Source organism: Bos indicus, chromosome 3, assembly GCF_029378745.1.
Source record: "Bos indicus isolate NIAB-ARS_2022 breed Sahiwal x Tharparkar chromosome 3, NIAB-ARS_B.indTharparkar_mat_pri_1.0, whole genome shotgun sequence".
NCBI classification, from domain to species: Eukaryota; Metazoa; Chordata; class Mammalia; order Artiodactyla; family Bovidae; genus Bos; species Bos indicus.
In genome coordinates, this window is record NC_091762.1 from 13,369,897 (window position 1) to 13,395,545 (window position 25,649).

Sequence of the window (25,649 nt, forward strand, 5' to 3'; positions counted from 1 at the left end):
ACTGACCCACTGGACACAACTCCAGGAAATACTCCAGGAAATAGTGAAAGGCAGGGGAACCTGGCGTGCTGCAGCCCATGGGGTCACAAAGAGTCAGACATGACTTAACGTCTGAACAACAACAACAAGGCAGAGAGAAAAGTCGCAAAGATGAGACTATTTGATTAGTCTTATAGCTTCTGGTCAGAAGTGGTAGTTGTACTTCTGCTCATATTCTGTTGATCAAAACAAATCACCTAGATAAGTCCAATATGAGTAGTGCAGAGAGGGACCATCTTCACACAGGAAGGGCAGTTATTATTTGGGAACAATAATAAATACATTTATTCTTTATGTTACTTGTCTGGCTAGAATCTACAGCACAGTGCTGAATACAAGAGGGGAGAACAGACTCTTTTTTCTGATCTTAGGTGGAAAACTTTCCAGTCTTTCGCTACTAAGTATGAGGTTAGCTATGAATTTTCATAGATACCCTTTATCAGTTAAGGAATTTCTCCTCAATTCCTACATTATTTACTGAAATGATGTTGCATTTTGTCAAATACTATCTTGTTGTCTACTGAGTATGACTATTGTGTTTTCCCTTTAACCTACTAGTACAGTATTTTGCATTGATTGATTTTCACATGTTCAATCACCCTTGAATTCCTAAGAAAAATCTCACTTGGTCATGCTATATAATCCTTTTAAAGTGATGGTGGATTTTGTTTTCTTAATTTTTGAAGACTTTTTAACCTTTATTAATGAAAGGTATTGCTCTATAGTTTTCCTTTGATATTTTTGTCTGGTTCTGGATCAGAGTAATTCTGACATCATGGAATTAGTTGGGAGTGTCACAGATAAAGTTACTCTGTGAATCGTTTTAGGCTCTAAGGGTTGCCACAACACAATACCAAGACAAGGTGTCTCAAACAACAGCCATTTACTTTCTCACAGTTCTAGATGCTAAAAGTCAAAGTTCAAGATGTTGGCAGGTTTGTTTTCTCTTGCGGTCTTGCTCCCTGGCTTGCATAAGGCCCCTTCTTGCTGTGTCTTCACATGGACTTTCTCTGTGTTTGCACATACCTCTTCAGCTAAGGAGCCCAGTGATACAGATGTAGTGCCCTACCTTTAGGACTTTTTAACCTAACTGCCTCCTTAAAGACCCTATCTCCAAATGCAGTCACATTAAGAGTTAGGACTTCAACATTTGAAAATAAGGGACGAGAGGATGGGTTATAATTCAGCCCACAACTGGAGTGTTTTGAATCATTTTTCAATCTCATTGTTTGTTATAGATCTGTCCAGATTTTGTATTTCTTCAGTTCATTTTGATACTTTGTGTATTTCTTGGAATTTCTCTAGGTTATCAAATTTGGTCATACAATCATTCATACTATTTCCTCATAACCTTTTTTATTTCTTGGCATTATTAATTAGCATCCTAATTTATACAAGTTTGTTCAGGTTAATACCAACTAAGTTCAATGGGCTTCCCAGGTGGCACTAGTGGTAAAGAACCCTTTTGCCAAGGCAGGAGACATAGAGATGTGGGTTGAATCCCTGGGTTGGGAAGATCCCCTGGAGAAGGACACGGCAACCTACTCAAGTATTCTTGCCTGGAGAATCCCATGGACAGAGGAGCCTATGGGGCTACAGTCCATAGGGTCACCAAGCACAGGACACAGCAACTTAGCACGCACGCAGTATACAAAAGCTTTGATCTTACGTATCTGTTTCTCTTTCATTTTTACTGCTACTGTTGTACTGTTGCTATCTTTTATCTAGTGTGCCCATAACACATTTTTATTTTAACTGCTTTCTGCAAGTTGTCTTTTAAATAAGATAGGAGAAAAAACACTGTTTTTATAGGATAAACAACAACAACAAAAAATCACATTGCTTTTAATATTTACCTTTTTGTTTACTGGTACTCTTCCTTAGTTTATATGGTTTTATTTACTGTACATTGTCTTCTATTTTTGCCTGATAAAGCAGGTCTGCAAGTAAAAAATTAGTTTTGTTTATCTGAGTGTGTCTTAACTGGTACTTAAAGAATAGCTTGCTGTTATGGAGACCTTGGTTGACTTTTTTCTCTCAACACCTGCATTTGTCATCCCTGGGTCTCCTCACGGCCTTGGTTTCTGAAATAAACTGTTAATCTTATTGAGTAATCCCTTGTAATATGATGAGTCACTATTTGTTTCTACTTTAAAGATTCTCTGTCTTTTGATAACTTGGTTATGAAATGCCTATGTGTAGACATCTTTGAATTTATTGTATTTTGATATATTTAGCTTTTTTTTAAATCGATTTTGGTAAATTTACCACCATTTATTGCTTTGAATCTTCTATGTGGTCCTTTTATTTTCTCTTCTCTTTATGAGAATCCATTATGTGTGTTCTGATATTGTCCCTCAGTTTTTTGTGCTGATATTGTCCCTCAGTTTATTGCTGATGCTGTCCCTCAGTTCCCTGAAAATCTGTTTTTCTTTTTTTTTTTCTTTCCATTCTTCAGGCTGGATTAACTAAATTGACATATTTTTGATTTATGGGGTTTTTTTTTTTTTTGCCTGTTCATAAATGTTATTGAGTTCCTCTGGTGATTTTTCTACAAGTTATCATATTTTTAAACTCCAGAATTTCTACTTGGTCCTTTATCTTAATTTCTGTATCTTTGATGGCACTTACTACTGATGATACTTTGATCTTATGTTTTCCTTCTGTTCTTCATATTTGATTTCCTTTAGTTCTTTGAACTTATTTAAAGAGCTTACCTAGAGTCTTTGCCAGTAAGTTCCATATTTGGTTTTCCTCAGGGATATTTTCTACTGATTGTTTTTTTCTATGTGTATGGATTATATCGGAGAAGGCAATGGCAACCCACTCCAGTACTCTTGCCTGGAAAATCCCATGGACGGAGGAGCTTGGAAGGCTGCAGTCCATGGGGTCGCTAAGAGTCGGGCAGACTGAGAGACTTCACTTTCATTTTTCACTTTCATGCATTGGAGAAGGAAATGGCAACCCACTCCAATGTTCTTGCCTGGAGAATCCCGGGGACGGGGGAGCCTGGTGGGCTGCCATCTATGGGGTCGCACAGAGTCGGACACAATTGAAGCAACTTAGCAGCAGCAGCAGCATGGATCATATATTCTTGCTTCCTTCTCTTGTATGTTTTATTGGAAATTATACATTTAAAATGATAAAATGTAGCAACTCTGGAGGTCAGAATCTCTTCCCTAAAAGGACTTTTTAAAATATAATATTGTGTACATTTAAAATGTACAATATGTTGAGTAAATAGTGATTGCAATATAATTATTATGACAGCATTAGCTAACACTTCTATCATGATATGATTCTAATTGCTTTGTTGTTGCTACTGCTACTGCTTGTAAATTTTTGTAATATTTATTTATTTTTTTTGGTCAGTCATATTTATTTATTTATTTTTAAATTTAAATTTATTTATTTTAATTAAAGGCTAATTACTTTACAATATTGTATTGGTTTTGCCATACATCAACGTGAATCTGCCACGGGTGTACACATGTTCCCAATCCTGAACCCCCCTCCCACCTCCCTCCCCATACCATCCCTCTGGGTCATCCCAGTGCACCAGACCCAAGCTTCCTGTATCCTGCATCGAACCTGGACTGGCGATTCGTTTCTATACATGATATTACACATGTTTCAATGCCAAAATTCAAACAGAGATCTTCACCAAAGACTAAAAGATGTATTAGTTCCAGACATTTAAGATTTCCTTTCAACACTAGTTGCCTATTAAGCCAACCAATCAGAAACTCCACTGGACACACACAACAAAATTCAGAATATTCTCAGAAAAGTCAAATAAAAAGTCAACTTTTAAATAAAAATTACAGGGATGGTAACGATAACCCTGTAATTTTTATTTAAAAGTTGACTTTTTATTTGACTTTCCTGAGAATATTCTGAATTTTGTTGTGTGTGTCCAGTGGAGTTTCTGATTGGTTGGCTTAATAGGCAACTAGTGTTGAAAAGAAATCTCCTTAAATGTCTGAAACTAATACATCTTTTAGTCTTTGGTGAAGATCTCTGAATTTTGGGCTTGTCTTCAATACTCATTCATACAATTCACAGCTTTGCCATAGGCCTCAGTTCCTACTTGCGATGATCTCCAAAGTCAGCTGAAAATCAAGAAATAGAACCATCTCAGGCTTTTTCTGAAAATGTACACAGCTGTATGCATTGTCTTGACTTATAGAGCCCATAGAATATGTCAGAACTTTTCAAAGCATCTATGAACATATCATTACCAAGATTTTCCTTCTAAGATATTAGTTAGTCTCTTGTTTGCATTACCAGTTATCCAACTCCTCAGGTATCCACAAAATGGAAAAATTGCTCATAATTGCTTTGATGAATGCCACTGGGTAAAATCATTTCACAATGGAGGAACTCTGAGTTAGGTTAAATACAGACTTCCTTGTAAACAAAGTCTTCCAAATTACCAGCAAGTATTTTATTTCATGACAATTTATTAGCAATGATTCTGTCTTTTCAAAGCTCCTTGTTTGTCACCTTGAGATACTATAGCAAAATACCATAGAATGGGTGATTTAACAAGACAGTTATTTCTCACAGTTATGGGACTGGTTTAAAATCAAGGTGCTGACTGAATCAGTTCCTGGTGAGGGCCCTCCTCTTGGCTTGCAGATGGCCAGTTCTTGCTGTATCTCACAAGGAAGAGACAGAAAGAGCTCTCTAGTATCCCTTCTTGTAAAGACAATAATCTCATCATGAGGGCCCCACCTTCTTGACCTCATCCGATTCCAGTTAGCTCCCAAATGCCCCATCACCAGATAACATCATATTGGAGGTTAATGATTCAACATAAAAATTTGGGGAGAAAACAAACATTTGGTTCATAATACTGTTCTTAATGTGATTCAGCCATTTTTTTTTTACTAGATGTTCCTCCAGTTGCCACAAACCATTGGATAATTTCTAGCATTTTGAAAAAGATCTCCAAAAGTGTAGTTGGTTTTCTCACACCTTTTAAAAAGAAGAGAATTTTGTATGCTCCTAAATTTTCTACCTTCCACATTTTAACACATATGTTGAATTATTCATTCTTTTCTAATCACATTTGAAGTTTTTCAGTGTGTGCTGTGTGTGTTATGTGTTCAGTCACTAAGTCACGTCTGACTTTCTACAACTCCATGGAATGCAGCAGGCCAGGTTCCTCTGTCTTCCACTATCTCCCAGACTTTGCTCAAATTCATGTCCATTGAGTCTGTGATGCTATCTAACCATCTTATCTTCTGCCATCTCCTTCCCTTTTGCCTTCAGTCTTTCCTAGCACCAGGATCTTTCCTGAATCAGCTCTTCACATCAGGTGGCCAAAGTATTAGAGCTTCAGCTTGAGCATTAGTCCTTCCAATGAATGTCCAGGATTGATTTCCTGTAGGATTGACTGGTTTGATCTCCTTGAAGTCCAAGCATCACAGTTTGAAAGCATCAATTTGTCAGTGCTCAACCTTCTTTATGGTCCAACTCTCACATCCACACATGACTACTGGAAAAACCATAGTTTTGACTATATGGACTTTGTCAGTAAAGTGATGTCTCTGCTTTTTAATATGCTATCTAGGTTTGTCATAGCAGTCTTTCCAAGGAGCAAGCCCATTTTAATTTCATGGTTACATCACAGTCCACACTGATTTTGGAGCCCAAGAAAATAAAATCTGTCAGTGCTTCTACTCTTTATCCATCTATTTGCCATGAAGTGATGGGACCAGATGCCATGATCTTAGTTTTTTTAATGTTCAATTTCAAGCCAGGTTTTCACTCTCCTCTTTCACCCTCATCAAGAGACTCCTTTAGTTCCTCTTCACTTTCTGCCATAAGGACGGTGTCATCTGCATATCTGAGGTTGTTGCTATTTTACCCAGCAATGTTGATTCCATCTTGTGATTCATCTATTCCAAGCATTTCTCATAATGTATTCTGCATATAAGTTAAATAAGCAGGGTGACAGTATACAGGCTTGTCATACTCCTGTCCCGACTTGGAACCAGTCTGTTGTTCCATATCCAGTTTTAACTATTGCTTCTTGGCCTGCATACAAGTTTCTCAGGAGACAGGTAAGGAAGTCTGGTACTCCAATAAGCTGAAGAATTTTCCAGTTTTTTGTGATCCATACAGTTAAAGGCTTTAGTGTAGTCAATGAAGCAGAAGTGGATGTTTTTCTGGAACTCCCTTGCTTTCTCCATGATCCAATGAATGTTTGGCTCATTGAAACCATCCTTCATCCAGTTTATAATTTTTTATTATAATTTTTTATTTATGTATACTTGATATACAATGTTATGTTAGTTTCCGGTATACAGCATAGTGATTCAGTATGTTGATAGCTTATACTCCATTAAAAGTTATTACAGGACTTCCCTATTAATCCAGTGGTTAGGAATCTGCCTGCCAGTGCAGGGGTCATGGGATCCATTCATGGTCCAGTAAGACTCCATGTGCTGCAGGGCAACTAAACCAACATACAACAAACTACAGAAGGCTGCACACTCTACAACCCATGCTGTGCAGCAAAAGATTTGAGAAGCCTCCACACTACAACTAAAGGGTAGGCCCCACTCACCACAACTAGAGAGAAAGCCCATGCACAGCCAAAACAAACAAAAAAAAATATTGCAAAATAAAGGCTATAATTTCCCGTGTTGTGCAGTATATCCTTGCTGCTTATCTATTTTATATAGTAGTTTGTATCTCTTAGTCCCATTCTTGCATTTTGTCCCTCCCCCCTTCCCTTTTCCCACTGGTAACCAGTAGTTTGTTTTCTATATCTGTGAGTCTGTTTCTGCTTTGCTATATATTTTCATTGGTTTTATCTGATAACTTTTAACACCAAATAGATACCTGATTATAGAGCAGGAGGTAAGGAGGAGAAAATGGACAATGAAGGCAAGTTGTCACCCTGCAACTGCTGCCATCTGTTCCCCTCCCAGGCCCAGCTATGTAATGCCCTGGTGCTCTGCTGCAAATACTACAGGCTGGAATGGTGGCTTTTCTCTCTCAAGCCAGGCAGAATGGTCAAGGAGAAGATCATACCTCAGTTCCTCTCTACCAACATCTTTTATCTAAGTACCTAGCCCTCCTTAATCTTGGAGCTTAAGTTTCCTTCTACATCAGGCAGCAATCATCCTTTCCATACTGAGGTCTTTTCTCTTTTAGTTAAAACTTGAGTTTCTCAAAATCTACACTCTTCTCTCCCTCCTGGTCAAGTCCATGGCTCAACTGATGTCAACAGTGCATGAACACCTTGCTGCTTACTTAAACGGTTATATAACCTTGGACAAGTTATTTAATCTCTTTGGACATCCAGACAATCTTTTATAAGGTGTATGTGATGATTAGATAATAGAATTGTTTTGAGGATTTGATTCAGCAAATAATGTCAATTGACTGAAAAGACATGCATAAATCTTCTGGTAGAATGTAGATATTGAATCAAAATTTTGGCCACCTGATGTGAAGAGCTGACTCATTAGAAAAGACCCTGATGCTGGGAAAGATTGAGAGCAGGAAGAGAAGGGGACAACAGAGGACGAGATAGTTAGATGGCATCACTGACTCAAAGGACAGAAGGACATGAGTTTGAGCAAACTCTGGGAGATACTGAAGGTCAGGGAAGCCTGGTGTGCTGCAGTCCATGGGATCACAAAGAGTTGGATATGACTTAGTGACCGAATAACCACAAATGGGGTGTTCTGTCCTGTCAAATTCAAGTAAGATAGACATCATCACACATGATGTTTTCTAGAAGTCCAGAGCCTTCCTATAATTTCTGTCATTTCCTAGGAATTTTGACTCTCATTGTCATTTCTCTGACTGGTTTTCCTGAGCTCCCCATCTCATTCAGCTCTACATTTCTTTCTTATCCTATACCCCATACATACACATCTGTACACTTGGATGCAGCAGATTCAAGCATGCCTTCCTTTAATTCCCCAAAACATTATCAGTACCAGGTACTTCCATGCAGTAAGCTCTTACCAAAGGTTCTGTAAGGCAATGTGTGCATGTGTGTGCTATGCATAAGCACGGGAAGGGGGATGCCAAAAATGAGATAAGACCTCTGGATATTTTTAAAGTCCCTGACATTTTACCAGCATGGATTAACTGTTGCCTGACTCTTCTCCCAATGTCCCTAGTCTCCAGTGACATCACTGGTTTCCCCTTTCCAGGTTCCTCCTTCCCACTGACCATCACCCACATGGTTTTTGTAAATAAAATGTTCTCTAGTTACATTTTTTAACTAAAATGTAACTAGGATTTCTCTCATGACAGTTGTGAGGACCAATTGGAGGAGGGGATTGTGACTTGCTCTCCAATGCCCTAAAGGCAACCAGTGAATGAGCAGCCAGTATTTTAATTCAATATAAATAGTTTCTGACCACAGGATGCACAAACCACATTTATGCTGATTTGTCTGCTATTAAGTGGAGTAGGGAAAAAATAAAACTAGTTTGAATATTGCAGAGAAAATTTTGGAAGGAGCATAGACTAGTCTTCAGAAGACTTGCTTGAAGCCACTAAGATGCACAGAGAAAGGGGCTGTGATTGGGGGGATGTGTCTCAGCTTGCTGTCACGAGTTCAGGTCTTGCTCTTTGTTTACCTCTGTGGCCTTTTGCAGGTAAAAAAAAAAAAATCCCTCTTGGAGGAGGATTTTACATCCATAAAAGATTTAATATGCAGTACCTGACTACCTTAAGTGCATGATCTTGGGGCCAGTCCTGTGGACCCAGCTTTGGGGCTTTCTATCTGAGCAGCCAAAGGAGAAGCCTCAATGGGAAGGAAAAGGAGGTACATTAGAAGGATGGCGCTGCTCCTCCAGAACATGGGAGGTGAGAGTCTCGAATAATGTGGGGTATCCTGCATGGGGAGAAGAAGCCAGGGCCTGACCCTCAGCCAGTTGTGTGCAGGCTGACGCAGCCGAGGCTGTGGTCAGGAGGAGTGTGTAGATGTCTATCTCTTCCCCTCTGTGAGAGCAGGAATGGACCTGGTGGAGAATAAAGGCAAATGCTTGGCTGTGGTACAATTTCTGTGGGGTGGTGGGGGGTGGGGGGAGTGTCTGGCTTTGCCTTGTGTATATAGGGAACTCTGGTGACAGCTGGGAAGGCCATACAGATGCAAGCAATAGGTAAATATTTGTGTTGGGATGTGGGAAGTTCACACTTCCCCCAAAGAATTTTGTTCCTTGCCCACAGCTTCTTATATAGGCAACTGAGAGTTGAAGTTTCTGAAAAATTAGAAAATTTGACTCATTAAATAGAAAAGAGACAGAGCAGCCATCAAGCCAAGATGGGGCATTGTTGTCCTTTAGTCTCTAAATCATGTCTAACTCCTTTGTGACCCCATGGACTATAACCTGCCAACCTCCTCTATCTGTGGAATTTTCCAGGCAAGAATACTGAGTCACCTGCCATTTGCTTCTCCAAGGGATCTTCCCAACCTGTGAACTGAACTTGCATCTCCTACATCTCCTACGATGGTAGGTGGATTCTTTACCCCTGAGCACCTGCGAAGCCCAAGATGGGGCTAGACTTGCCTTTTTGCGGAGCATGACTTCTGTGCCTGACCACAGCATGGCAGTGGTGAGCTGGGCTGCCCGGGCAGAGCTGCTGCCCCAGGGAATCATGAAAGAGTATGTGAGAACTCCAAGCTGGCTGTGACTTCACTGAGTGGGGTCTGTCCAACAGTATGCCAGGCACATCACAGAGTGAGATTATTTATACTTCATTTTTTTAATTTAAATTAATTTATTTTAATTGGAGGCTAATTACAATATTGTATTGGTTTTGCCATACATCAACATGAATCCACCACAGGTGTACACGTGTTCCCCATCCATCCTGAACCCCCCTCCCACATCCCTCCCCGTACCATCCCTCTGGGTCATCCCAGTGCACCAGCCCCAAGCATCATTTCTAAATTACTTATTGAGTGTGTAGTGTATATGCTGGGGATAAGATAAAAGGGTTTTCTCTAGACTGCCTGAGCTCAGGCTTCCCAGGTGGCGCTAGTGGTAAAGAACCCGCCTGCCAATGCAGGAGACAGACTGACAGAGAACTAACCTGCTGGCCAGGGGTCAACTAGAAACAAATTTGTTAGCTCCACCCTGAGGGTGGGAAGCTGGGGCCCAAGCTTTTCTCTTCTCTTGCAGCTACTTTCATCAATATTTCCTCTGCAGCTGAACGGGCTGGCACGCAACCTGCAATGAGGCTCCGCTCCGAAGATGCCCACCTCTGCTGGACCTCCTGGCTCCTGGGATTCATCAGTCTCCTTCTCAGTGAGTGGCCTGGGCTCCTGGGGAGGGAGGGATGTCGGATAAATCCAGCAAGGCAGGACCCTACCACTTGGAGTGCTCTTTAGGTTTTGACGTCTTTGTTGAACAAAAAGGAAAAACAACTCTAAGTTTTCAAATGCAGCGTACCTGATTTAAAACCCAGAGTGCAAGGAAAGAATAATATGGCCTTCTGATTTTGTGGCAAGTCTGGGACCCCTGAGCTCAGGCCACCTTGTCTGCATTAAGAAGACCATTTCCAGGGATGTGAGGTTGCTTCTGCTGCAGTAACAGGGAAGCCAAGAGAGCCTGCCTGGGGTCCTGGGGAAAGAGAGGGAGACAAAGAACATGGCTCCTTGGGGCAGAAGGCAAGGGATTGAGGTTCTCCTGGTCTAGACTCAGAGGGGCCCTGGAAGCTTATACAAGACATCGTGGAGGAGGAGGCCGACTAGAGCCCCAGGTCTGAGCCAGAGGAAGCAACTCTAGTCAGGCTCCTTGAGCTTCTCTACTAGAAAGGGATAGTGAACACGCACTCTCCACCAGGATTTGGGGTGCAGATCCTATCAGACCTTCACAAAAGAGAGTGTCCTTGCAGTCTCCAGTTTAACCCACAAGAGTTTATAAATTTTGCATTCCACCTCAGTGTTAGTTTTCACTTTAAAAAGTTGAAAAATTACCTCCCAGTAAAACAAATTCTCTGGGAGGATGCCCTCTATAATGCAAAGCACTGTTTTAGGGCAAAACCCTAGAAACAATGAATCTTTATATCTATTTGTAAATGAGTGAACAAGATGGGAAGTTTCTGTACAGTGGAGTATTATGAAGATTTAAGAAAAAAAAATGTCTACCAATTGGCTGGGAGGTATTTCTAATTTTTCATAGTGTCCGATGCATGGATTTCCATCAGTAAGATGAAGAAAACAGTATATAATAAAATCCTAATCTTATAAATGAAACAGTAATCTTTGACATTTAAAATCATCTATACACCCACGTATTTATGAGAGTAGGAGAAAATGCAGAAGAAAATGTAATAGATGACTAACAGGATTAAAATGGAGGAAAAGTTTGGAGGTGGGAGAAGAAAAAGTGGAGAGAATAAGAGTTGAGCACAAGAGGGGAACTGAAAGAAAAAGAGAATGTCCTAAAGAAGGATGTGTACCAAGCAATTATCCTTCAATTAAAAATAAATAATTTAGAAAATTCACAGGAATGATATGAATACATCTATAAATTTATGAAAGATTAGACATTTGTACATATAAAAATTAAATACAAACAAATGATGAAAAGAGGAAAATATAGTGGATTGTGAATTCTTGATAAAATTAAACAAATTAGAGAGCATTTGTAAAAACGGGCCAACTTATATTAATAAAGAGCATTGAAATAAGGACTATATCCCATTTAATTAGATTGCTTCTGTCTACAGTAAAATGTAGACTTTCTTCACTTTTCCATTGTTATTTAACTGCAAAAATATGTTCCAGATTATAGTCTTATCCTAAGTCTGGGACTAGAAATTCACAAATTAAAAAATAAAGAGATGCAGACGAAGTGAGATAAAGGGAGAAAAAAAGAGAGAGAAATGGTTTAATTTCTCATGTTAGAGATGAGACAATCTGCACACAGAGAAGAAACATGACTTCCTCGGGGTCCCCCGGGATCTGGGAAGGAGTGGAACTTGTTGCCCCCTTAGCCCCAACCTCCATGGTACTGAGTGAGATGGGCACTTCCCAGTGGGGGTTGGGCACTCTGGGTGAACCAGAAGAGGCATCATTGGAAGGAACGTTAAACTGCTCTACACATTTGGAGGGATAGGTAGTCAGGAGTGATGCTATGGGTGAAGTATCTTTTTCTTTATCATTCTTAACATCTTTAACATTTTTCTGGACATTAGTTTGGAAGTAGTGGGAAAGGAAGCTTGAAGGTGAGTTCAGTTCACACTGGAATTTCCCAGAGACACAGAAGCTACTGGTGAGGTCCTGGGGAGATGCACTCACCATAGCAATAGTCTCCTTCATGCCCTCAGTGTGCCCCTCTGTCTACTGGCAGAACACAAAGAAGAAAGGGTCCCTACCATCACTGGCATCTAGAGAGAGTCATGGAGACGGAGGAGATGTGCCAAGGCACAGGTGGGTTTGATTATGAGTTGAGAGAAAACAGCGATTGATTTACTAGGGTGATGACCAAGGAAGGGTCAGAAACGGGAACAAAATTTTATGTTGATTTTTAAATTTTATATCATTTAAATAAACTTTATGTCTTATTTATAACCACAGCCTTTCTGGCCTAATTTTCTTCTTCAGGATTAGCCCTTTTGTAGTTCACAATGCTCTTACTGTCTGCCTTCTTTTTATATGTCTTCTTTCATCTTCCTCACAGCTGGTGCTCCATCAGGTTCTGGATCCATCCTCCCTGCAGCCTGAGAGCTGAGCCTCCTTTCTCTCTGGTTCCCTCATTTCCAGCAAGTCTGGTGGGTCTGCTGTTTAACTCTCTGCTGGCCAGAAGTCCCTGCTCTGCTGTGTGTGCATGCTAAGTCGCTTCATTCATGTCTGACTCTGCAACTCCATGGACTGTAGCCCACCAGGCTCCCTTGGCCATGGGATTCTCCAGGCAAGAATACTAGACTAGGTTGCCATGCCCTCCTCCAGGGAATCTTCCCGATCCTGGGATCAAACCTGCATCTTTTATGTCTCCTGCATTGAAAGGCAGGTTCTTTATGACTGGTGCCACCTGGAAAGCTACCCCCTGCTCTGCTAAACCCCTGTAAATACTTGCTTGCCTTTTCCCAGGAGAAAGTTGGAGGATTAGCCTGCAAGAGCTGCTTAGATCCTGGTGATAAGACAGCAGTGCTGGGAGAGAAGCCCCAGGGGAGGGCAAGGACAGGGTGGGGAGCTGGTAGGAGCTCCTGCAGGGGAGAAGCCCTGGGCTGGAGAGGGGAGCCCCGGTGCCAGGTGTGGCTCTGCCCTATGTGACCCAGGACAGGTTCACCCACTGGGGGGCCTCCTCCTCTGTGACAGGAGGGGCCTGGGCAGATGCCCCCCTAAGGCCCTTCCCAGCTTCTGTCCGCCGAGAGGACTCTCCTGTGTGTACATCAAGGCCTCTGCTCTGTCTCTTCATCCCATGTTGTCCTAGCCCTGTGTCACGCCAGGGACTGACAGCAGTGCACCTGTCTAGGGTTCCTTCAAAGAGGAGACCCCGGACCATCACTGTGGTCACTTCTCAGCCCTGCGTGGAATGAGGGATGCTCTTCTTCAAGCATCCCCTTTGGAATCCAGTATGGCCCTCTGTTTTCTCTGCCTCTGCTCCTGAGAGGGGTGTTTAGACCACCTCCTGAAAGACATCATCTTTAAGTCTATGAAAACTTGTTTGCACACCATGCTCTGGAAATACAGTAAAGCAGTATTAAGCCTAATGTAAGGCTCCAGGCCTGTGAGGGGAGCTGAAGGGACTGGGATGGAGGCCTAACCCCAAGGAGATGCCTAATTCAGTGAATAAGTGATTAAATAAATACAAAGAAATATCTGAAATACACATATATATGAATACTGGCCTGAGTCATTCTCTGCTTCTAATGAGAGCCAGGAATGAGTATAAGTACAATAGAGGAAGGCAGGCTTGAGATGAGGAGAACTTACTCATTTGGAGAGAGAACTTTTTTCTCTGGCAAGCAGAAGCCAACACAGACAGATCCTGACCTCCTGGAAAAAGCAAACTATTTTTTCCTTCAGGATAAGGCTGTTTGCATTACTTTCTCTGGTCCTGTTCTGTCCTACCCTGTCCCCAAAAAGGGCAGAGGATATCCAGTCCCTGGGGCCTGTGTCTTAAGAAGGGGGGTGGGCTCAGGATGGGGTAATGTGCCCACTGGTCTCAGCTCCGCAGGAAAGTGATCCAGGAAGGCCCACTGCAACCTCTCGGGGACTGGCTAGGGAAGTGCTGACTCGGTGGCAGGGACAGCAGAGCTCACTAAATGATCACTTTCTCACTCTCATATTCTAGTCCCTGGCAGTTAGCCAGGGCCTTATGATCTGTGCTGGCCAGAAAGCAAGAGCCGAGAGCACGCTACTTCTGGACAGAAGTATGATTTCCCCATTTCCCCTCCCTGCTGTGGGGCTGGGACCCTGTGAGGACGCTGTGGGCTCCATGGAGGTGGTGGAGCCTCTACTCTGTGTGACAGGAACCCTCCCTCGCTTTCTCATGGGGACCTGTGGTGGGGGACATAAACTCCTCTTGTTCTAAGACCTTGAGGTATTGACTGCTTGTTACACAGCACAGCCTAGCCTCTCCTGACTACACACTGCCTAGAAGCAAGAAGAAGAACAGCATTCATATTTGTATTAGGTATTTACTGTTGTGTAACCTGTCACCCCAAAAGTTAATGCCTTAAACACCGTCAGGTAGAGTGTCACATTTTCTCTAGGCCAGGACCCAGCTGGGTCCTCTGGCTCAGGGTCTCTCAGACTGAAATCAAGGCCTTGACTGAGGCTACATCAGCTCAGGTCATCTGGGAGAGATCTGCTAGCAGGCAGCTCCTGTGGCTGTTGGACTGAGGGCCTCAGCTCCTCCCTGGATGTTGACCAGAGGCTCCCTCAGTTCCTTGTTACATGGGTCACCCCAATAGGGCAACTGACAATATGGCAGCTGGATTCCTCAGAGCAAGCAAGGGAGAGAGTGAAAGAGAGAAAGCGTATGTGAGTATAAGCAAGAGGGAAGTCTCAGTCTTGTGTACTCTGAAATCACCGAGTGGCATCCACCGTGTCTGCTGCGGTCCATTCCTGAGAGCAAGTCACTAGGTGCAGTCCACACTGCAGGGAAAGGGGTTAAACAAATGTGCGAACACAAGGAGGCAGGGATGTAAGGAGGCAGTTTAAGCGCCTTCTACAGTTATGCACCTAATTTGTGCCTGAAAATGTGCTCGTGCTTTTCACTTGTGATGTCATTTAACTTATACTGACCTTATGAGGTCGGTAAGGAAAAGTCAGGTTAGCAAATTTATGTGACTATTCAATGTTAAACTTCATTGGAAAGAGGACTTGATTCCAAAAGTTGTTTCAGTTAATTGTACTTGGTTGTCTTACTAGAATCAAGGAATTATCCTGGGTGGATTTCTTTAAAAAGAGGTTTGTGTGGGTTCTTTCCTTTATTATTGATGAAAAAAACATATGTCCAGTTTCCAGTCCTTTAGGCATCTGCAGCACTGGGGCCAAGAGTCCTGGTGCATGTGGTTCTGAAGTTCAGGATCCTGGAGCCCGTGTTCCCCTGCAGGGGATCCGAGGAGGGTCTGTGTTGTTTCATGTGACCACGAAGCAAGAAGCTGAACCAGAGGAAGTCTCATGGGCCTTTGGCTCTGAGTCAAACTACAGTGTCCTGCTGCGAGTCCATCGTGTGGCAGACACTCCAACCTGGGTCAGCCTCCAGGACAAGTACCAGCAGAGGGTCCATGTGCCCAACATCCTGTCCCTGAAGATTGAGAACCTGACCTGTGAGGACAGTGGACAGTACCGGGCTCGAGTCAGCTTCCCTGGAGGAGTCGAATATACCCAGGTTTTCCTCCTCACTGTCTATGGTAAGTGACACCTCCTCACCATGGCTTCCCTCCTGCTTTTGTCCTAGGAGGGTCACATAGACCCCATTTTGTAAGATTTTATTTAGACCCCAACCTTCAGACTCTGTCTTCTCACCCAACAATAAGGTGTGTATGTTAGCCACAAAAGGAGAACAGACTTGAGATTCTGAGGGAGGAAAATGGGAATTTATACGGTAACATTAATTGTTCTTTCTAAAACTGAGTTGCTTAATTTCTCGATTTGTTTTCTGTTACTACTGTAACAAACTACCAGAAAAACTTATGGCCTTAAAACCTCTCAAACTGATTACCTTACCATTTTGTAGGTCATAAGTCAGACTTGTTTCTCATGGGGCAAAATCAAGGTGTTGGCAGGCCTCTATTCCTACCTGGTGACTCAGGGGAGAATCCATTTCTTGCCTTTCCCACCTTCAAGTGGATACATGATTTCCTTGGCTGGTGTCCCCCCTTCATTCATCTTCAAATCATCAAATTCATCTCACATTGCATCCATCTGATCTGTTCTTATGCCTGTCTTTTTCACTTTTTTTTTTGATGAGAAGTATTTAATTTTTTTTACAGTATGCCTTTTCCTGTGATCTGTGACAAATCATCTAGATTCAGCATTGTAGTTAACAATGACAGCAACAACAACAGCTTGGTAGCAACAAGCAAATTTTTTATAAAAAAATTAAGAAGTCCTTGAACATTTGCAGTTGCTAAAATACAGAGATATATCAGATGGGCTCTTAAATTATAAAAAAGTTTATATTAACTATATAGTATTATTTTTCAAAAGAATTATAGGTAATTTTCATATATGTGTGTGTGTGTGTGTGTGTGTGTGTGTGTGTGTGGACTTCCCCAGAGGCTCAGCAGTAAAAAAAAGAAACACACACACACACACACACACACCTGCAGTGCAGGAGCCGCAGAAGACATGGATTCTATCCATGGTTTGGGAAGATCGCCTGGAGGAGGGCATGGTAACCCACTTCAATATTCTTATCTGGAGAATCCCATGGACAGAGGAGCCTGGCGGGCTGTGGTCCACAGGGTTACGAAGAGGTAGACATGACTGAAGTAACTGAGCATGCACATATACTAGTGAAACCGTCACCGTAACTTACACCAAAAACACAGATTCATCCTCTCCAAAAGCTTCCTCCTGCCTTCTGTATTTGATTGTTGTTGTTGTTGCTTATGTAACAGCACAAAATTAAGTGTATTCTACAGTGTTATTAATTATAGGCATTAAAATTACTTTTACGTATATTATATAGTATTGTTAACTTTTGGAGAAGGAAATGGCAAGCCACTCCACTGTTCTTGCCTGGAGAATCCCAGGGATGGGGAAGCCTGGTGGGCTGCCATCTATGGGGTCGAATAGAGTCCGACATGACAGCAGCATACAGTAGATCTCTAGGATTTATTCATCTTGTGTAACTGAACTTTTGTACCTTTTGACTAATACCTACTCATTTCACCCTCTTCCCAGAACTGTTCAAAAACCCTTCCACTCTCTGCTTCTATAAGACTGAAAATATAAGACTCATCATATAAGTAGTTTCATGTAGTATTTATTTGTTCTTCTCTCTCTGGCTTACTTTACTTAGTGCAATGTCCTACTGCTTAATCTGTTTGTCACAAAGGCCAAAATATCTTCCTCTTTAAGTTTGAATAATATTCCTCTAGATGAAAGTAAAAAGAGAGAGTTAAAAAGCTGGCTAAAAACTCTATATTCAGAAAACTAAGCTCATGGCATCTGGTTCCATCATTTCATCGCAAGTGGATGGGGAAAAATGGAAATAGTGACAGACTTTATTTTGGGGGGTTACAAAATCACTGCAGACAATGACTGAAGCCATGAAATTAAAAGATGCTTGCTCCTTGGAAGAAAAACTATAACAAACCTAGATAAACATCCATCTAGTCAAAGCTATTGTTTTTACAGTAGTCATGTACAGATGTGAGAGTTGGACCATAAAGAATGCTGAACATTGAAGAATTGATGCTTTCAAATAGTGTTGCTGGATAAAAGTCTTGAAAGTCCCTTGGACAGCCAGGAGATCAAACCAGTCAATCCTAAGGGAAATCAATACCGAATAGTCATTGGAAGGACTGATGCTTAAGCTGAAGCTCCAATAATTTGGCCACCTGATGCAAAGAGCAAGTTCTTTGGAATGACCTGCTGCTGGGAAAGATTGAGGGCAGGAGGGGAAGGGGGACACGGAGGATGAGGTTGTTGGATGGCATCGCCAAATCAATTAACATGAGTTTGATTAAACTCCAGGAGAGAGTGAAGGACAAGGAAGCCTCAGTTCAGTTCAGTTGAGTCGCTCAATCATGTCCGACTCTTTGCAACCCCATGAATTGCAGCACACCAGGCCTCCCTGTCCATCACCAACTCCAGGAGTTCACACAAACTCACGTCCATCAAGTCAGTGAACCCATCCAGCCATCTCATCTTCTGTCATCCCCTTCTCCTCCTGCCCCCAATCCCTCCCAGCATCAGAGTCTTTTCCAATGAGTCAACCCTTCCCATGAGGTGGCCAAAGTATTGGAGTTTCAGCTTCAGCATCAGTCCTCCCAATGAAAACCCAGGACTCATTCCTTTACAATTGACTGGTTGGATCTCCTTGCAGTCCAACGGACTCTCAAGAGTCTTCTCCAACACCACAGTTCAAAAGCATCAATTCTTTGGTGCTCAGCTTTCTTCACAGTCCAACTCTCACAGCCATACATGACCACTGGAAAAACCATAGCCTTGACTAGATGGACCTTTGTTGGCAAAGTAATGTCTCTGCTTTTCAATATGCTATCTAGGTTGGTCATAACTTTCCTTCCAAGGAGTAAGTGTCTTGTAACTTGATGGCTGCAATCACCATCTGCAGTGATTTTAGAGCTCCTCAAAATCAAGTCAGACACTGTTTCCACTGTTTCCCCATCTATTTCTCATGAAGTGATGAGACCAGATGCCATGATATTAGTTTTATGAATGTTGAGCTCTAAGCCAACGTTTTCCTCTCCTCCTTCACTTACATCAAGAGGCTTTTTAGTTCCTCTTCACTTTCTGCCATAAGGGTAGTGTCATCTGCATATCTGAGGTTATTGATATTTCTCTCGGCAATCTTGATTCCAGCTTGTGCTTCATCCAGCCCAGCGTTTCTCATGATGTACTCTGCATATAAGTTAAACAAGCAGGGTGGCAATATACAGCCTTGATGTACTCCTTTTCCTATTTGGAGCCCCTCTGTTGTTCCATGTCAAGTTCTAACTGTTGCTTCCTGACTTGCATACAGGTTTCTCAAGAGGCAGGTCAGGAGGTCTTGTATGCCCATCTCTTTCAGAATTTTCCACAGTTTATTGTGATCCACACAGTCAAAGGCTTTGGCATAGTCAAAAAAGCAGAAATAGATGTTTTTCTGGAACTCTATTGCTTTTTCCATGATCCAGCGGATGTTGGCAATTTGATCTCTGGTTCCTCTGCCTTTTCTAAAACCAGCTGGAACATCTGGAAGTTCACGGTTCATGTATTGCTGAAGCCTGGCTTGGAGAATTTTGAGCATTACTTTACTATCATATGAGATGAGTGCAATTGTGCGGTAGTTTGAGCATTCTTTGGCATTGCCTTTCTTTGGGATTGGAATGAAAACTGACCTTTTCCAGTCCTGTGGCCACTGCTGAGTTTTCCAGATTTGCTGGCATATTGAGTGCAGCACTTTCACAGCATCATCTTTCAAGATCTGAAATAGCTCTACTGGAATTCCATCACCTCCACTAGCTTTGTTCATAGTGATGCTTTCTAAGGCCCACTTTACCTCACATTCCAGGATGTCTGGCTCTAGGTCAGTGATCACACCATCATGATTATCTAGGTCGTGAAGATCTTTTTTGTACAGTTCTTCTGTGTATTTTTGCCACCTCTTCTTAATATCTTCTGCTTCTGTTAGGTCCATATCATTTCTGTCCTTTATCGAGCCCATCTTTGCATGAAATATTCCCTTGGTATCTCTAATTTTCTTGAAGAGATCTCTAGTCTTTCCCATTCTGTTGTTTTCCTCTATTTGCATTGATTGTTGAGGAAGGCTTTCTTAACTCTCCTTGCTATTCTTTGGAACTCTGCATTCAGATGCTTATATCTTTCCTTTTCTCCTTTGCTTTTTGCTTCTCTTCTTTTCACAGCTATTTGTAAGGCCTCCTCAAACAGCCATTTTGCTTTTTTGCATTTCTTTCCCATGGGGATGGTCTTGATCCCTGTCTCCTGTACAATGTCACAAACCTCCATCCATAGTTCATCAGGCACCATATTTATCAGATCTAGTCCCTTAAATCTATTTCTCACTTCCACTGTATAATCATAAGGGATTCGATTTAGGTCATACCTGAATGGTCTAGTGGTTTTCTCTACTTTCTTCCATTTAAGTCTGAATTTGGCAATAAGGAGTTCATGCTCTGAGCCACAGTCAGCTCCCAGCCTTGTTTTGGCTGACTGTATAGAGCTTCTCCATCTTTGGCTGCAAAGAATATAATCAATCTGATTTCAGCGTTGACCATCTGGTGATGTCCATGTGTAGAGTTTTCTCTTGTGTTGTTGGAAGAGGGTGTTTGCTATGACCAGTGCGAACCACTCTAGTATTCTTGCCTTGAGAACCCCATGTACAGTATGAAAAGGTAAAATGATAGGATACTGGAAGAGGAACTCCTCAGGTCAGTAGGTGCCCAGTATGTTACTGGAGATCAGTGGAGAAATAACTCCAGAAAGAATGAAGGGATGGAGCCAAAGCAAAAACAATATCCAGTTGTGGATGTGACTGGTGATAGAAGCAAGGTCCGATGCTATAAAGAGCAATATTGCATAGGAACCTGCAATGTCAGGTCCATGAATCAAGGCAAATTTGGAAGTGGTCAAACAGGAGATAGCAAGAGTGAACATCAACATTCTAAGAATCAGTGAACTAAAATGGACTGGAATGGGTGAATTTAACTCAGAGGACCATTATATCTACTACTGTGGGCAGGAATCCCTTAGAAGAAATGGAGTAGTCATCATGGTCAACAAAACAGTCTGAAATGCAATACTTGGATGCAATCTCAAAAACGACAGAAAAATCTCTGTTCATTTCCAAGGCAAACCATTCAATATCACAGTAATCCATGTCTATGCCCCAACCAGTAATGCTGAAGAAGCTGAAGTTGAACAATTCTGTGAAGACCTACAAGATCTTTTAGTACTAACACCCAAAAAAGATGTCCTTTTCATTATAGGGGACTGGAATGCAGAAGTAGGAAGTCAAGAAACACCTGGGGTAACAGGCAAATTTGGCCTTGGAATACGGAATGAAGCAGTGCAAAGGCTAATAGAGTTTTGCCAAGAGAACGCACAGGGAAGCCTGGCATGCTGCAAATCCAGGGGTTGCAGAGTGTTGGACATGACTCAGTGACTGACCAACAACAATATTCCTTTGTACGTGGCTCAGAAGGTAAAGTGTCTGCCTACAATGCAGGAGACTCAAGTTCAATCCCTGGGTCAGGAAGATATTCTGGAGAAGGAAATGGCAACCCACTTCAGTATTCTTGCCTGGAAAATCCCATGGAAGGAGGAGCCTGGTAGGCTACAGTCCGTGGGGTCGCAAAGAGTCAGACACGACTGAGCAACTTTCACCACGTGTTTATCATCTCACCTGGCAACAGACATTTGGGTTGTTTCCATGTCTTGTATATTGTAAAAATGTTGCAGTGAACATGAAAGTGCAGATATAGCTTTGAAATCCTGATTTCAATTCCTTTAAATATATACCCAAAGTATAATTGCTGAATCATAGAGTAGTTATAAGTCATAGTCAAAGTTACTGTTTTTCCAGTAGTCAGGTACGGATGTTGGGCATGGAATAGTAGTCAGGTATGGTGAGTCGAACCATAAAGAAGGCTGAGCATTGAAGAATTTATGCTTTGGAACTATGATGTTGGAGAAGACTCTTGAGAGTCCTTGAGGGAGTCCTTGAGAGTTTGATCTGCAAGGAGATCAAACCAGTCAATCCTAAATGAAATCAGTCCTTGGGAGAGTCCTTGAGAGTTTGATCTGCAAGGAGATCAAACCAGTCTCTCCCAAAGGAAATCAGTGCTGAAAATTCATTGGAAGGACTGATGCTTAAGGTGAAATTCCAATACTTTGGGACCTTATGCGAAGCACTGACTCATTGAAAAATACTCTGATGCTGGGAAAGATTGAAGGCAGAAGGAGAAGAGGATGACAGAGGATGAGACAGTTAGATGGCATCACTGACTTGACAGACATGAGTTTGAGCAAGCTCGGGGAGTTGGTGATGGACAGGGAAGCCTGATGTGCTGCAATCCATGTGGTCACAAAGAGTCAGACACAACTGAGTGACTGAACAGCAGTTATATTTTTAATTTTTGAGAAACTCTATACTATTTTCCAAAATGGCTGCACCAATTTACAATCCCATCAACAGTGTATGAATATCTCTTTTTCTCTACCCCATCATCAACACTTTTTTTTCTTTTTAATACTAGCCATTAAAGCTTGTATACTCACTGTGGTTTTAGGCTTCCCCTGTGGCTCAGCAGCACAGAATCTGCCTGCAATGAAGGAGACACAGGAGATGCGGGTTTGATACCTGAGTCAGGAATATCTCCTGGAGGAGGAAATGACACCCTGCTCCAGTATTCTTGCACACACTGTGGGTCTGATTTTCACTTTCCTGGTGATTAATAATGTTGAGTGATTTTTCATATACCTGTTGGCCATTTTTATATCTTCTGTTGACAAATATCTGTTCAGTTCATTTCCCCATTTTTAACTGGATTATTTAGTTTTTTTCCTATTGAGTTGTATGAGTTCCCTTATAAAACTGAGCACTGAGTAAAATAAAATTATGTAAAGTGAAAATAAAATTATGTATTGAGTTCCCTTACAAAATTGGGATACTAACCATTTATCAGATATATAGTTTGCAGCTATTTTCTTCCACTTTTTAGGTTTCCTTTTCACTCTGTTGATGTTTCCCATGCTGTGCAAAACCTTTTCAGTTTAATATAATCCCATTTGCTATTTCTGCTTTACTGTCTATGCTGTTGTTGTCATATTCAAACAATTATTGTCAAGGCCAGTGTCAGGAAGATTTTTCCCTTTGCTTTCTTCTAAGAGTTTTACACTCTCCAGTATTACTTTTAGATCTTTAATCCATTTTTAGGTTATTTTGTGTATGGTGTAAGGGTTTAATTTCATACTTTTTCATGTGGATATCCTGTTTCCCCAGCACTATTTACTGAGAAGACTTCCCTTTTCCCATTGTGTTTTCCTGGTTTCCTTGTTAAAGATAAGTTGACCATATATGCATGGGTTTATTTCTGGGATTTTTGTTCTGTTCCATTGGTTTATATATCTGTTTTTATGTCTGTACCATACTGCTTTAAAAGCATTGTGATATACTTTGAAATAAGGGAATGTGATGTCTCCAGTTCAGTACCTCATGCTCTAAGTTGCTTCTGCTATTTGGGATCTTTTGTGGTTCCATAAGAATTTTAAGATTTTTTTTCTGTTTTTGTAAAACTCCCTAATTATATTCACACAGTTTGGATAGAATCTATGTTGCTTTGGTACTGTGAACATTTCAACAATATTAATTCCTCAGATTCATGAACATGTAATGTCTTTCTATATATTTGTGTGTTTGCAAATTTCTATCATCAGTATTCATAGTTTCTGGTGCACAGATATTTCAATCTTTAGTTAAGATTATTCCTCGGTATTTTATTCTTTTTGATTGTAATGTAAGTGGGATTGTTTTCTTGTTTTCCCTTTCAGATAGTTCATTGTTAATGTATAGAAGTGCAAAAGACTTCCATATGTTGATTTTGTGTTCTGCAATTTTGCTGAAATCACTTATTAGTTCTAAAAGGATTTTTCTGTAGAATCTTTAGATTTCTCTATATACAAGATCATGTCATTTGCAATAAAAATAATTTTACTTCTTCCTTTCCAATTTGGGTGCCTTTTATTTCTTCTGCTTGCCTGCTTGCTGTTGCTAGAACTTCCAGTCCTAAGTTGAATAGAAACAGCAAATAGACACACTCGCCTTGTTCCTAATGTTAGAGGGAAAGCTTTAAATCCTTAACCATTGAGTTTGATGTTAGCTGTGGACTTTACATATGGCCTTTATTGTGTTAAAATAACTTCCTTCAATTCTTAATTTGAGAGTTTTTAATCATGAAAGAATTTTGGGGGGTTTTTTTGTGTGTGGTTTTTCCACATCTATTGAATTATTGTGTGATTTTTATCCTTCATTGTTTTAACATGGTATATCACATTATTGATTTGCATATGCTGAAACATTCTTGCCTCTTTAGATTAAACCCTAATTGGTCATGGTGTTTGATCCATTTAATATTTTGTTGAATGCCATTTGCTAGTATTTTGGTGGAGATTTTGCATTTTTGTTCATCAGGGTTATTGGCCTATAAGTTTTTGTGTGGTGTGTTAGTTTGGCTTAGGATATGCCAACATCTTTAAATGTGTTCTCTATACTACTGTTTTTTTGGAAGAGTTTTAGAGGGATTAGATTAATTCTTTGGTATGTGATTTGATAAAATTCACCTATGACTCCATTCAATCTTGGAATTTTCTTTGTTGGGAAGTTTTTAATTGCTGATTAAAACTAATTATTTGTTATTATTAATCTTTTTGAGTTGTATATTTCTTCTTAATTCAAGCTTTATAGGATGTATGTTTCTCAGAATTTATCCACTTTTTTTTCAGGATTGTCCAATTTGATGATATAGAATTGTTCATAAGAGTTTCTTATGAGCTCTTTATTTCTGTGCACCAGTAATCTCATTTTCTGATATTAATTGATTCTTCCTTCTTTTTTTCTTGTCTTGCTAAGGGCTAGCCAATATTGCTTATCTTTCCAACACACTCTTAGGTTCACTGAATTTTTTGTTGTCTTTCTAGGCTCTATTGTATCCATTTCTGCTGTAATCCTTATCACTTCCTTACTTCCACTAACTTCTGGCTTAGGTTTTTCTTTGTTTTCTAGTCCCTTGAGATTTAAACTTAAGTAGTTTGAAAGCTTTCTTACTTTTTATTGTGTTTATCACTATAACACTCCTTCTTAGTACTGCTTTTTTAAATTTATTTTTTAATTGAGGGATAATTGCTTTACAGTGTTGTGTTGGTTTCTGCCTTACAACAACGTGAATCAGTCATAAGTATACGTATGTGCCCTCTTTGATCCTCCCTCCCACTCCAGCTAGCCCACCTGTCTAGGTCATCACAGAATACCGGGCTGAGCCTGCTGTGTTAACTTCCCACTAGATACCTATTTTGCACATAATAATGTATATATTGCAAAGCTACTCTCTTAATTCATCCCACCCTCTTCTTCCCCGACTGTGTCCACAAGTTTGTTCTCTACTTCTACATCTCTATTCCTCCCTGAAATTAGGTTCCTCAGTACCATTTTCTAGATTTCATATATATGTGTTAATATGCAATATTAGTTTCTCTCCTTCTGACTTATTTCATTCTGTATAACAGGCTCTAGGTTCATCCACTTCACTAAAACTGATTCAAAGTCATTCCTTTTTATGGTTGAGTAATATTCCATTGCATATGTAACAGTTTATCCATTCATCTGCTGGTAGATATCCAGGTTGCTTCCATGTCCTGGATATTGTAAATAGTGCTGCAGGGAACTTTGGGGTACATGTGTCTTTCTGAATTATGGTTTTCT

At 40.9% G+C, this 25,649-nt stretch overlaps 1 protein-coding gene across 2 annotated transcripts in view; it reads left to right on the plus strand.

Moving 5' to 3' along the window:
* The first annotated feature begins 10,128 nt into the window (after positions 1–10,128).
* Positions 10,129–25,649, plus strand: part of LOC139181314 (SLAM family member 9-like) — a 32,851-nt gene continuing 17,330 nt past the window's right edge. For both annotated transcript variants that reach the window (XM_070784338.1, XM_070784343.1), the window contains exons 1-3: positions 10,129–10,328; positions 12,355–12,457; positions 15,496–15,891. In XM_070784338.1, coding sequence (XP_070640439.1) covers positions 10,275–10,328; positions 12,355–12,457; positions 15,496–15,891 — 553 coding nt within the window. In that variant the 5' untranslated portion in view covers positions 10,129–10,274. The remainder of the gene's footprint in view (positions 10,329–12,354; positions 12,458–15,495; positions 15,892–25,649) is intronic.